Source organism: Xiphophorus maculatus, chromosome 11, assembly GCF_002775205.1.
Source record: "Xiphophorus maculatus strain JP 163 A chromosome 11, X_maculatus-5.0-male, whole genome shotgun sequence".
Lineage (NCBI taxonomy): Eukaryota > Metazoa > Chordata > Actinopteri > Cyprinodontiformes > Poeciliidae > Xiphophorus > Xiphophorus maculatus.
Window position 1 is genome coordinate 15300663 of NC_036453.1, and position 13894 is coordinate 15314556.

Below are 13894 nucleotides of genomic sequence, written 5' to 3' on the forward strand. Positions count from 1 at the left end.
TGCTGCTGCTTACTGAGCTGGACCAGAAACAGGACCATGAACAAAACCAAGACCAGAACCAGAACAAAAACCAGGACCAAAACAAGAAGCAGGACCAGAATCAAAACCAGAACCAGGACCAGGAACAAAACCAGGACTAGAACCTCATGTGGTTCTGGTTCAGTAAAGCCTGGGTTTAGAGTTTTCACTGACATGAACTGAAGACAGACTGAAGCTCCCATACTGCTGTATGTGTGTTAGTGCATGTGTGTGTTCTGGTTTAGCTATTCTAATTAGGCCCATTTCTGATGTATTTCTATCCTTGTGAAGACCGATGGCATTATGGGGCCCGAAGCCCGGTTCTACTGCGCTGACCCCGTGGTTTAGGGAAAATGTCTGGGTTACAGATAAACACGTTTACTAAAATGAATCCTACACAAGTTCCTCATATGGGTAGAAACTGGTGTTTAGACCCGACCCACTTCCTGTCAAAGGAGAGACGGGGCGGGCGAGCGAATTGAAAACAGACCTCCTCTCTCTTTCTCGCTCGCCCAGCTGGATCAGAGTCAGACTGAAGAGGAGCAGTGAGGAAGAGGAACAGTGAGGAAGATCCGATAGAACCGAGGAGTGGAGCTTCATCTGAAGGTTTCTAACTTTTCTTTCTGTAACTTTTGCTGATTCTGCAGTTCTGAGGTTCTGCCGGTCCAGTTGGAGGTTCCGTCTGTGCGGCTGGAGGTTCTGCTGGTCTGGTTGGAGGTTCTGGGTTCTGAACCCAGGCAGTCTGGCAGGAAAAGTCTCTGAGTGGAGTTCTGCTGGTTCTGATCCGATCCCCTCCACGGCTGCTCGGAAACTTGTTTCAGGTCAGGAAGTTGATCCACAGAGGATCTGGTCCCAGATCAGCAGCCGGCGGTTCTGATCCGGTCATCCAGATCCTCACAGAACTTCCAGGTTCCTAAAGAACCCAACTGAACTGCCAGAACCAGCAAAACTATTCTGGCAGAATGACATCAGGACCAGCTGAAGGGTTCTGACGGACAGCTCCAAATACATGGACCGGACCGGGACCGGAGCTGGACCCAGATCTCCATCTGGACCTCTAACTGGAACTGAAACTGGACTTGGATCTGGACCCAGAACCGGACCTAAGACAGGAGGTTCTGGAGCTTCTGCAGCTGAGCCCGGTGAGCTCAGAGACCAAGAAGGAAACTGCTGTTGTTGTGACATCATGAGCATCTGCTGCTGACCCCAGACAGTCACATGACCGCATCATGACCTCATGACCATCATGACATCATCGTGACCTCAGCTCACCTTCCCGTGTCCTGAGTTGTAACAGCTGCTGGTTCTTGTTCTGTTCTGGTTCTGCTCACTCTTTCTTTCTCTGTCTGCAGGTCAGAGGTGATCAGTCTAAACCAATCAGGTGCCAGACAACAGGTCACCTGGGGCGCTGACAGCCAGGTGAGAGTGACATCACAACTACTTTGTGATTGGCTGCTGCAGGTTACCTGGACAGACGTTACCTGAGGACGAGGACACAGCAGCTACTCTCTCTCTCCTCGCTGCAGCCACAGGAAATACCTTCTTGTTTATTTTCTTCTTCTGTGGTCCAGCCACATTCTTTCCTCAACCAGGACCAGCTGTGATTGGCTGAGCCCAGAGCAGGACGAGCTCTGATTGGACGGCTGCCCTCCGGCACAGTGAGGGATTTGTTTCCGTCTGTTTGAAGGAGCTCAACTGCTTTAACAGACGCTGCCTCCAGGAAAACCCACCAGAACCAGAATCTGGGTCAGTACCCTGCCTTTCCCTGTGGTTCTGTTCAGACAGTTTGCTGAACAGAACCACAGGGACAGAACGGTTCTAGACCCGGTCCTGGTCCGGCAGACGAGTCAGAGGAGAAGTCGAGTCCAACTCATAAAACTGAATCAGAACCTGATAGACATGTTAAGAGGCTCGTTAACAATCTGGCAGATGAATCTGACCCTGGGTCTGATATAAACACTCGGATCAGTCGGGATGATCAGATTAATCTGGATTAGAGGACCATGCTTGGCTGATCAGAGCTGATCAGCTGATTGATGGAATCTGATCAATTTCAGGTCTTCAGGCTGAAGTCGGAGGCGTCTGAAAGTTTCATCTCCAGGCCTCGGCTTCTAACAGACTTTTATTGTGAAATGTCCATCAGGACCAGCAGCCATGACGGCATCCATCAGAGCCACAACAGGAAGTCTGAACCTCCTGCACTTCCTGCTGGGTGAGTTTAAGAAGCTTTCCCCAGGTGAGGCCTTCTACCTGTCCTGAGGAACTGGCCCAGGTTCTACAGTCGGTTGGATGGTTCTGAGAGGAACAGTGGACCGGCTGGGCCGGGTCGGTTCTGTAGAACCCTCTACCGGATGTATGGCTTCTCCGTCACATCGTTGTGGTTCTGACCAACCGGAGCTTCCTGTCCGTCTGTCCAGGTGTGTTCCTGAGTCGTCCAGAAGGGGGCGTGGCCCTGGAGCTGCTACCTTCCTCCCCAGAAGTTCTCCTCCAATCACAGTCCAACTTCTCCGTGGTGAGCTTCACCTGCCCGTCTCTAGGCAGATCCACCTGAGTGTCTCTGCAGCGCCCCCTGTCTTCCTGTCCACAGGTGTGTTCAGGGTGGAGTGAGGTGAAATGGCGCTTGCCTCAGGATGCTGACGGAGGTCCAGAGGTTCTGGTGCAGGTCGACGGCTCCAGTCGCATCCTGCAGCTCCTTGGCGCCACCTGGAGGAGCTCCGGCAGGTACACCTGCGAGGAGCCGTCTGCCGATCAGAGCCGCGCGGTGGACGTCTTCGTACCTGGACAAGGTAACGGTCCTCAACAAGTTCGTGAGCAGGAAACTTGGTGGGGTTTCAGAGTGTCCAGAACCACCCTGATCCAATCAGAACCACTCTGATTGGACCTGCAGGCTTCTGTTTCACGCCTTCTGATGATGCTGTGAAGAACCAATGGAACCAGTGGCTTAAAGCACTGGTGAGTCCAGAGAACCCAGGAGACCAGTCAGAGAACTGAAGGTCTTCTGGGTGGAGGCGGAACTTCAGAAGATCCATCGGGTTAGAGGGAGGTCTGCGGGGTTAGAGGGAGGTCCGCGGGGTCAGAGGGAGGTCTGCGGGGTCAGAGGGAGGTCTGCGGGGTCAGAGGGAGGTCTGCAGGGTCAGAGGGAAGTCTGTGGGGTCAGAGGGAGGTCTGTGGGGTCAGAGGGAGGTCTGTGGGGTCAGAGGGAGGTCTGCGGGGTCAGAGGGAGGTCTATTGAGTCCTGATGAAGCACATTGTTGCAGCTCTCTGATGTTCTGGAGAAGTCTTGGTGGATGCAGCAGCTCATCTGTGAACCAATGTTGAGAGAGGAACAAAATCCTCTCGTCCTTCAACGAGGACTGTTTCATCTGGACCCTCCTGTCCTGATAGTCCTCGGGTTCCTCAGACGGACTCGTAGTCCAGCTTGGACTGAACCTCAGCAGTAGTGCAGGGGCTGCAGCTGGTGGAGCCCCTGACTACCTGGTGAAACATGTCCAACTTCTCGAAGCTTCTTCAAACCCAAAGTTTATTCAGATTTTCTCCTGCTCTGGCCATCTTCTCTCTCTGTGGGAGAGGTTTCTCCATCCGGCCGAGAGGTTCCGTCAGATCATTTGGACCAAATGTTCAGTCCATTTGTTGGTTTCCTTCCTCAGGTCCAGAGCAGTGGTTCGTCCCACAGAGTTCCTCCCAGGTGTACAAGCAGTCAGAGGAAGGTACCATTCCCTGCGTGGTGTCCGACCCAAAGCTCAACGTCTCTCTGTTCGAACGACCCGGCAGAACCGCAGTGGGCGGGGTCAGATACGAGCCGGCTCTGGGCTTCATGGGACGCCTCAACGATGCAGGACATGTCTGCGTGGCGACAGACGGAGACCAGGAGAAGGAGTCCCAGGTCTTCTATGTCTTCACCGTCCTCGGTAAGGACACTTTTACTGACCCAAAGCATTCTGGACCCACCTGTAGTGACCAGCTCCGGTCTGTCCTCAGAACCAAAGCAGATGGAGATGGAGCTGTCGGTGTCCAGCCAGGTCCTGAAGCAGGGGGAGGTCCTGACCATGAACTGCTCCGTCAGAGATGTGGACATGGCCTTCTTCACTTGGACCTTCCCCCGCAGACAGGTAGCCATGGCAACAGTACTGAGTCAATAGCAGCAGGATGACTCTTGCAGACTATCCTACTTCCTTTCTGCTTTCTGAATCTGGAGTGCAATGGTAGGAGTTGATTCACCGAGTCATGACTCGGACTTGGCTGTAGGCAACATCTGGCAGGTGGAACAGAGCCAAGGGCTCAGGGAATCTGAGTCACAGCATCTCAGTCATGACAGAGGTTCTGGCCGTATGGAGGGTCAGACCCCTCACCCTGACATGGGGGGGCCGTGCATCTCAGTACACTAGAGTATGTGGGAGCCTTCAGAGTTAAAACATGGAAGAACACCAAAGCACCATGGTGGCTGTTTTTATTGCATTTTATCTGAATGGTGATGTTCAGTAACCGTCAAATGAATGGTTTCTCTACAGGAAGTAGAACCTCTGACAGACATCCTGTCCAATGAAATTCGCTCGTTCATTAACATCTCCAAGGCAACAGAGTCAGACTCAGGTATGTGTTTCAGCAGGTCTATCAGATCCTACACGCCACTGCAGTAAGACTCTTGACGTCAACAGATTGCTATGGCAACTGATGCTGCTGCTTTAGTTGACAGCTTGTTACCATGGTGACTGTTTCCTGCAGGTGTGTATGTGTGCAAAGCTCAGGACTCGCAGTTTAGATGGACCGTGAGGAAAAACATCACAATAACTGTTCTGGGTCAGTAGCGCACATACACACACACACCGACACACACACACAGACACATGAACAGGTACAGGTAACTCCTCCCTCTCTGCAGACCGAGGCTATGTCTACCTGTGGCCCTCAGGTGAGACCAACATCTCATCTCTCGTCCACCACACCGTGGAGTTGAAGGTACAATGTGACGCCCACCCCACGCCCACCTTCACCTGGTCCAGGCCAAACCAGACTATCGCCATAGAAACCAGCTCCATCAACACCACTCACCTGACCAGCAGCAGGTATGTGGGAAGATTCGTTCATCAGTTTAGTGCAGTGAGAGGTGGAGGTTCACACCTTCACCTCATCCGGATCTTTAACTTGACCTGGTGCTGTCCGGAGAGGAACTGGAAACCTTCCGGCAGGTTGAGGTCAGGAACCACAGAGTTTAAAGTTCAGGGTCCTCACATCGACATCTGGTGGGAACAGCTCTGTGGTGACAAAGTTCTCCTTCCCAGGTAGAATCCAGCTGAACTGTCTACTGTTCTCAGCTGGGACAGTCACTGAGTCTTTCCTTCATCAGACGGTGTTGGTCCTCCTTTAAACTCTAAAACATGCTATCCAGTTGGTTGGTTGGTGGAATGATTGGTTGATTGCAGGTATGTGAGCACCCTGACGCTCCATCAGGTGCAGTTGGACCAGACAGGAACTTACACTGCAACTGCATCCAATGAGGACAGCAGAGAGGACATCATCTTCTACCTGCAGGTCACAGGTGAGAGAGATATGCTGACTGGTCACCTGAGGGGTATTTACCAATCTGTGAGTTCACTTGCCAGTGTGTCCTTGTCCAGCTCCTCCAAGGATTGTGTCTCTGTCTGAAGTTGATAAGAAAGACATCCTGTGTGTCAGTGAAGGAGTCCCGACTCCATCTGTTACCTGGTACACCTGTCCACGTTCGATCAGGTAGACACCCATACACACAGGTGAAACGACGACCATGTTTCCATGGTAACCTTTTGATTTTCCTGCTGCAGGTGCAGTAATCTGAGTGACGGCTGGAGGAGCCAGTTAGGGGTGTTGGAACAGGACGTCACCACAGTGATAGAAGGAGGCGGTACCCTGGTAACCATCATCATCACAATGTGGGAGGGGCTAACTGACCATTGGCTAACCACCCGTGTGTGTCACCTGTTCAGGTAAAAAGTGTGTTGACTCTGAAAACTCTGAACTCTGTGTCGGCTGTTCGCTGCGAAGCTACGAACGCAGCAGGAGGACGAGCGCGAGACCTGCGAGTCCTTCGCACCTGTAAGTACTGCTGGAGTATGGAAGCACCTCTGTGGTTCAGGGTGAATCCTCCAACCTGAAGCATGCTGCAGGATGATCCAGGCTGAATCATCTGTGGTGTTGAGGATCCATCAGCTGCTGAACATCAGAAGGTCGATCCTGAAACCGAGCTGAAAAGCAGCTGGTCAGACATGACCAGGGATCTGCTCTAGACCAGATCAGGGATGTTCGGTTGAGGTTTGAGAAGTCTTGGAGAAGAGACTGACGTTCCCGTTGAGACTCCATGTAAGACTCTGACCTTCTTCTTCCAGCCCTTCTGTCCCAAGTGGTCGTCTTGGTGGCGGTCCTGGTCCTGGTCATCATAGGTGTGATCTTCTTCATCATCCTCATTGCTCTCTGGAGAAACGTCAGTAAGATCATCAGGTTGAGTATTTATTTACCAAACCTCTGCTACGGCCCAAAGAGTCTGGAGTCTGGTCTCTTCGTGTCTGCAGAAGCCTCACTATGAAGCTCGCTGGAAGCTGATGGAGTCTGAAGGTTCTGACGGACAGCCGGGTTCCTACGTGGACCCTGGAGACCTGCCCTACAGCTCCGCCTGGGAGATCCCCAGAGACCAGGTGGCACTCGGTACATAGCACCAGCACCTGTAGGCTCTGCCTGGCAGAAACTCTGCATTCAGTTCACCCTCAAACGCCCCGTCAGGTCAGACTAGTGTCTGTCTGTCTGCAGGTCAGGTCCTGGGTTCTGGTCCATTTGGACGGGTTGTAGAGGCAACAGTTTCTGGTCTGACTGACTCTGACGCACCAACCAAAGCTGCAGTGAAGATCATGAAATGTAAGGTCCTCCCCCTCTGAGTGTCTGAGTCAAAGCTGCGTCTCAGCCTGTGGTTGTGGTTTTGCAGCCAGGAGGGATGCGGCCCAGTCTCTCGTGTCCGAGTTAAAGGTTCTGGGTTACCTGGGTCCTCATCTGAACGTTGTCAACCTGCTGGGAGCCTGCACCAGCCCAGGTACACATTGCACACCTCAGGAGATCCACTTCTGGTTTCACATGCTGCCCTGATCCGGATTAAACTGTTAACAGCTAATCCAGATGTAATCCAGATGTAATCCAGAATAGATGTTACAGGAAAAATGGACCCAAATCCCAGAGTGAAACTGGATTATAGGCAAAAATTTCCATTCCGACGCAGCTGTGTGATTGGTTAGGAAAAGTAAAATAATTTTATTTATATAGCACATTTTCGGCAACAAGGCAATTCAAAGTGTTTTACGTGAATTAGAGAAAATACAAACAAAATAACAAATGAAAAACAAAAGTATAAAACGTTTACAAAAAGGTAAAAGTATAGAGCTACATATTTGTTCCCCATGTTTAATAAGAATAAGAATTTATAAACTAGTCTAGGTTTCTCTGGATTCTTGATCTGACAAAACTAAGTGTTGGTTCTCCATGTTTGATTCTATAAAGTAGATGGTCCTGAATGTGGATCTAAGATAATGAGTCATTTCTCTGAACTCTAAGTTTGTTCTAATTGCTGCTATGGGTTGAGTGAAATCCTCTGGATCTTTTTGTTCTAATAGGTTTGATTTCTATCCTTGGTTGAGTGTCTAAAGTAATAAATACTCCACAGTTTATAAAGTATTTAAACTAGATGCTTCTGTTTTGGGTTGCTTGGTAAGTGTAAGTACTCCATAGATTATAAGATGAGAGTTTATCTGGATAAATTAGACAAACATGGAAAAGAAATGACACATCAGGAAAAATAGCACATGCAGCACCATTTAGTTTCATTGGTCAATGAAGCTGAAAAAAAGATAAAGAGGAGCTGAACTCTGTGATCGTCTCACCAGCCTGAGAGGAAAGAAACCAGAGATTATACTGGAAATAACCTGGAGTGGGCGGGGCCTGAAACCCAGATCCTGGTTCACCATCAGAACCTGAAACCCAGATCCTGGTTCACCATCAGAACCTGAAACCCAGATCCTGATTCACCATCAGAACCGCTGCTCAGCCAGATGTTCCATCGGGTCTAACTGGTTCTGTCCAGGTGCACTCAGACCTCATCCAGAGTTTAGAACAAAGAATAAAGTCCAGTTCCGTGTTCCAGGTCCAGTTTACCTGATCACTGAGTTCTGTCGTCATGGCAACCTGCTGAGCTACTTGCAGAGGAACAAAGACACATTTGGACAGGTGGACATGCCCATCAGGAGGTGAGCCAACCCTCTGATCTCTGACCTCTCTCTCCCAGTGATTGCTCACCGTCTCTCGCCCACAGTAACAGCGACGGCGGCTACATGGACATGAACCAAGACGGACGGGGACGTTATGTCCCTCTGAAGGAGCTGAAGGACACTGAGCAGGGGACAAGCCACGCCCCCACAGGTGATGTCATGTGATCAGGTAAACGCAAACAGGAACAAGATGAACTTATGATCACCACTGCTGTTCTCTTTCAGACCACCAGAAGGTGCCATCGCTCCTCCTTAGTGACTCTCCCGTCCTCACCCTGGAAGACCTGCTCAGTTTCTCCTTCCAGGTCGCTCAGGCCATGGATTTCCTGTCCTCCAGGAAGGTACGACCGCCGCCATGTTGCTTTCTGCAGCCAGACTCTCCTCCATCCTGCTTGATCAACCCATCTGCTCAGTTTGACTCGGCTGAATTTGTCTTTTTAATGTCGCACCAACTTGACGAAGTGTCTCCAGATCAAAAACAAGGTTTAAAAAAATCTGTTCAACTTTGAATGAAAACCAGAGAAGATCAGCTGGAGTCCTTAACAATGCCAGATGTTTGCTACAGTTTGACCAACCACAACATAACCCAGGGGATTATCCCAGGATAGGCTGTAACCCTAACCCTGATCCTGATGGACCTCCTGACCTTCTCCAGACACGTTTCAGCAAAGTCTTCACGTTTGGACCAACAATATGGTTCTGGTGCCACTGGAGTCATTAAGTCAGCTACCCCTGATTACTGATGAGCTGCTTTCAGAGGAAGTACTGCTGGTCAGACGATTCTTCCTTTGTTCTTCTTCCTTCTGAGACGTTCAGCTCTTTGGGCAACCTTGGAGAAGTTTCCTCCCATCACACATGAGCAGATTGTGGCTGTTGGTCTGAGTGATTCAGAGGTCAAAGTTTGCTTCATCTGAAAGTGTTCTGTTCAAGAACTTGGATGAAACGGTTTGGAGAAGCAGCAAAGACCCTCCAGAGTCCCACCTGGGACATCTAGGTCCAGATGTCTCTTGAACCGTTTTACTGCCTGACATGTTGTCCAAATGTTGTGTGTCCCTCAGTGTGTCCACAGAGACCTGGCAGCTAGGAACGTCCTGGTCTGTGAGGGGAGGCTACTGAAGATCTGTGATTTTGGTTTGGCCAGAGACCTTCAGAAGAACGAAGATTACATCATCAGGAGAAACGTCAGTCCCACACAAGACATTGGTCCCTGATTGATGACATCATCAACCAGGTAGCTCATGTGTCCTGTGCCTGTTTGGTTTCAGAGCTTCCTGCCACTGAGGTGGATGTCTCCAGAGAGCATCTTCCAGAACATCTACAGCACTGAGAGCGACGTGTGGTCCTACGGAGTCCTGCTGTGGGAGATCTTCTCTCTGGGTAACTCAGTCTGACCAGTATACAGACCCCAGTATAACCAGTGTAACCAGTTTACACGAGGTGGTGTATTGTGTGGCAGGCTGCGCCCCGTATCCTGACCTCCTGACAACCCGACAGTTTAGTTCTGCTCTGAAGAGAGGACACAGAATGGGCCGACCGGAACACGCTACGTCTGACATGTACGACGACACGCATCAACCCGTCTCAACATGCCTCAACACTCAACATGTCTCCACATGCCTCAACACACATCAATACACCTCAACCTGCATCAACACGTCTTCTGGTTCCAGGTATGCTGTGATGAAGCAGTGCTGGGATGAAGATCCTCTCTCCAGACCATCTTTCTCATCATTGGTTGCTGCTGTGGGCAACATGTTGCCAGCTGACTACCGACAGGTGAGCTGACGTGGATGAGCAGTCTGAGTCATGTGTGGGGTCGTCACTCCTCTGTGTGTTGGGTCCTCAGCGGTACGCCCAGCTGACCGAAAACTTCCTGAGAGGAGACGGCCCGGCCGTACTGCAGTCCAGACGCAGCCTGTCCCGGACGACCGAGACGGAGACAGAGACGGACGTCCATTTGGACAGAAACTCCTCCCACTGTGCCGCACGCTTCCAGGAAGCTGAACTCGGCTTTCACTTCACAGGAAGTCCTTCCTCTGACGTGAAGGAGCGCCTGCTGGAGGCGGAACCAGATGACTCAGGCCCCTCCCATAATGCTTACATCATGCCTGTCGTCACCATGGCAACCAGCAGCAGCACTGCGCTGGACGCAGTCAGGTACCTGTGAAGAGTCTCTCCCTAAATCAGCCATTCTGTCCCAGCTAGCAGGAAGTGATGTCAGAGGCACCTCTGCTGCCATCTTGGTTCTGGAGAGACATTTTTTAACTTCAGTAGAACCTGGCAGACGTGGTTCTAGTTCTGGGTCCAGATGGCCTTTTCCATCCTGGAAGGATGCAGGTGAACCAAGCTGGAAACAGAGCATGCTTTTATTGTGAAACTCCTGCAGGAAGCTGCACAGCATGTCACATGTCTTCTCAGTGGCGTTTCCTTGACTTGACTGTGTTTTTATCCTTCAGCCCTTTGCTGTCAGATCCGGCCGCCATCTTGGAGTCACAGGAAGTGACATCACCACCAGAAGCTCCTGCTGAGGAAGAGGAGGAGAGCTGCCTGTGAAGGTGCCGCCTGGTGTTGGCCCCGCCCCGGTGCAGCTGGACCAATCAGAGACAGAGGAGCAGCCATATTTCCTGCTAATACGAAGACAGAAGCAGCTCTGGCTCCGATTTATCCGCAGTCATACTCTACGCCATGTAGCTCTACTCAGATTACCTGCTCCTGGACCAAATGGCCCAGGACCAAATGCTTCAATAAAATATATTCAACAGCTTCTCAGTCTCATTCAACAGACGTGATCCACCTTCATCATCAGTTCTCTGCCCCATCCCTGTGGGGTCGCGAGGTCATACTGCTGCTAGTTTTCTGTAGCATGTCTGCTTCCTTCAGGTGAGTTCAGGAGTTCTTGGAGGTAAATCTTTTCAGTTTCTGGTTTTCAGACGTAAATGAAGGTTAAAACGTGAAGCATTTACTTAGCACCAGAGTCTTTAGCAGTTCATTTTAAATGACGGAAAGCTGTTAGCATGAACCAGTTAGCTCGCTAACATCAGGCTAGCTTTGAGATTGACCAGTTAATGCAGAATCATCTGAAGAATCTGGTGAAACTTCCAGCTAATTTCACCCTCGTCGTCTCTAACCTGCTCTGATTGAAGAACTAATTGCACTAGATTATTCCACAGTCACAGCACAATAATCCAGTTTCTAACCTAGATTAAACTGCTGTGGGTTTTGGGTAATCGGGTGGAATGTCCCTTTAGCTGAATCAGAACCAGGTTCAGGTTTTTCCGTGTTTACGGGTTTCTGTCTGCAGCCTCTTCTGGTTTCTAATCGGATCAGGTGCCAACCCCACAAACCGGGTCACCAGTTTCACTGTAGCTGTGTTCTGGTTCTGGTTCTCATTCAGCCTGAAGATTAACATTTAGTTATTATTAAAATACTAAAATGACCTCTAAGGATAAAACACTGGTTTGTGTTGAATGTGATGAGTTATAATCTACTGGTCGTCTCATTAGAATCTATTTAAGCCTCAGGAAATGATGGAAACAATTTTTATTCTAATTATTGTAGGATAAATAACATTTATTATGTTCCTCAAACCTTCGATGGACTGGTGACCTGTCCAGGGTGTACCCTGCCTCGTCCGAAATGTCTCGCTGGAGATAGGCACCAGACCTCAAAAGGGACAAAGGCGTAAGAAAGTGGATGGATGTTCCTCAAACTAAAATGGTGATGGTTGTAACACTTTATTTGAAGGGGTGAGCTCTGTACATAAGACATAACACTGTCATAAATAACAGGATGGAGTCTTCATGAATGTTTACAACTGTTGTCATAAGGTGTCATTCGGTAAATAACACATTTAATCAATGTAGAGTTGCATTAAAAGTCCAATATAAGAGTGAACTTTGCATTATTTGGTCAATAATGATCCTTTTAATGCAAAGTTCTATTAAAAGTTGCATTGAAAATGTTATTTACAGAATGACACTTAATGACAACGGTCATAAACATTCATAAACACTCCATGTTCACGACTGTCATGTCAGTCTTATGTAGACCCCTTCAGATAAAATGGTGCCATAGTTGTTTTCTGAAAGCATCGCATCATCATCATCATCGTTTCTGCGTTGCGTATTTCTGAGGTGTGTGAAAACAGCTGCAGTTTGGTCCTGAAGCTCAGCTCCTCATCTGGACGTTGAGGATCTAACGCTGCAGCGATAACGCCGACGTCCAGACGCTGCAGCAGTTCAATCTTCATACGGTCGGCTCTCATGGACAATCTGGAGGTGTGCGCTGTTACAGCCGGCCTGGGCTGCGAACAGCTACTGGCAGTTTCTACTATCTGCCAGGTTCTACTGCGGTCTGTGAGTCAATAAAACCACGGAAATCACACACACACGGTCAGGATAACTTATCTTCAGCTCAACAAAAATCGAGCTTTGGCTTTTGGAGCAAAACGGACAGAAATGATAAAAACAGCACTTATATAATTATTTATTGTAGTATAATGAAACATATTTCTCGCCTGCCATAGCAATGCATGGAAGGCACCTGTTGTTCTACCGTCAATAGAATGCCGCTTTATTTATATATTTCAAATGTATCAAAACGTGCGGCTTGATCTCGGCATTAGGCTATTTTTTTATTGGGGTTTCGACTAAAAATGGCGACGGAATTAGCGAAAAACGAGCAAAATTTCCAACTGCCGACATTTAGAGTGTGATTTATGGTGGACTTCTGATTTTTTAACTCCTCACGCCCACAAATATCGCTCTACTGGTATAAAAGTCGATCTTGACATCACACCGAATGCCTGCTTCTGAAAAATGTTTTCAAATTTTCTCTAAAGTTTAGGGTTTTCTGTCAAGATTCTCCAGAGCGAACTGGTGTCGCAGGGAAAACTCAGGCTCTCAGGCATTCATTTTCATACTTTTCTCAAAAGTGTCAGAGCACCTCTCTCTCGTTGCTATTACTGTGAGTGAGGTTCCGATATGTATCGAAAACTATTAATTTCATAATTATGAATGAAGTATTTATTCCCTGTAATGACTTTCTGCAAAAAACGTTCAAAATAAATATCAATTCCTGTGTTATTTCTATATCACCATCACTTTCTATGACTGAGATTTTGAGATGTGGTGGAAAATGACTACAAGTTAACATCTGCTGATCATGTTATATGAAATGCTTGTGAACTCTCACCAAAAGAACTACTTGGGTTACATGTACAAGGCTGGGAGTTGTTTTCTACAGCTGCATCAGAACCAGACTGTCTCGCCCCTTGTTTTTTAATTCCTTATCCTTGGTATAAAACTCATGTGTTGTCTCTGCCTGGCAGAGCTTTTCATCCAGACCTGCTTCATTACCGATTGTCCTTCAAGCTCTCTGTATTGTGCTCAATATTTGAATAAACCTGATTGAGTGATTTCACCTGAACAGTGCTTGGTAAAATAGTTTTTTTCCCCCCACAACAGAGACGATAAACCTCTTTTCCTTTGCAACTTCATGAAGGTTTTTAGGAAGATTTTCAGGAGTGACAGAAATCTACTCCATCTTATAACAAAATTCGGTCTTCCAACAGGGATGTAGGATTAAATTATGATATT

General features: G+C 48.7%; 1 protein-coding gene across 2 annotated transcripts; it reads left to right on the forward strand.

Annotated features, from left to right (window-relative positions):
- The first annotated feature begins 517 nt into the window (after window positions 1–517).
- Window positions 518–11061, forward strand: LOC102229755 (platelet-derived growth factor receptor beta-like). Of its 2 annotated transcripts, none has more exons than XM_023342470.1 (27): window positions 518–624; window positions 1371–1437; window positions 2162–2230; window positions 2436–2530; window positions 2606–2804; window positions 3666–3926; window positions 3997–4127; window positions 4527–4608; window positions 4741–4815; window positions 4898–5081; window positions 5439–5554; window positions 5634–5745; window positions 5817–5904; window positions 5979–6087; window positions 6378–6472; window positions 6561–6693; window positions 6796–6900; window positions 6968–7072; window positions 8174–8276; window positions 8342–8448; window positions 8523–8638; window positions 9356–9478; window positions 9563–9674; window positions 9754–9853; window positions 9968–10073; window positions 10144–10454; window positions 10754–11061. In XM_023342470.1, exons 3-27 carry the CDS (start codon window positions 2173–2175, stop codon window positions 10848–10850), a joined length of 3123 nt encoding a protein of 1040 aa, XP_023198238.1. In that variant the 5' UTR covers window positions 518–624; window positions 1371–1437; window positions 2162–2172; the 3' UTR covers window positions 10851–11061. The 2 variants fall into 2 exon arrangements, with proteins under 2 accessions (XP_023198238.1, XP_005803628.1); XM_005803571.3 differs by lacking the exon at window positions 518–624 and adding an exon at window positions 644–1160 and having other exon boundaries at window positions 10754–10850.
- The last annotated feature ends 2833 nt before the right edge of the window (window positions 11062–13894 follow it).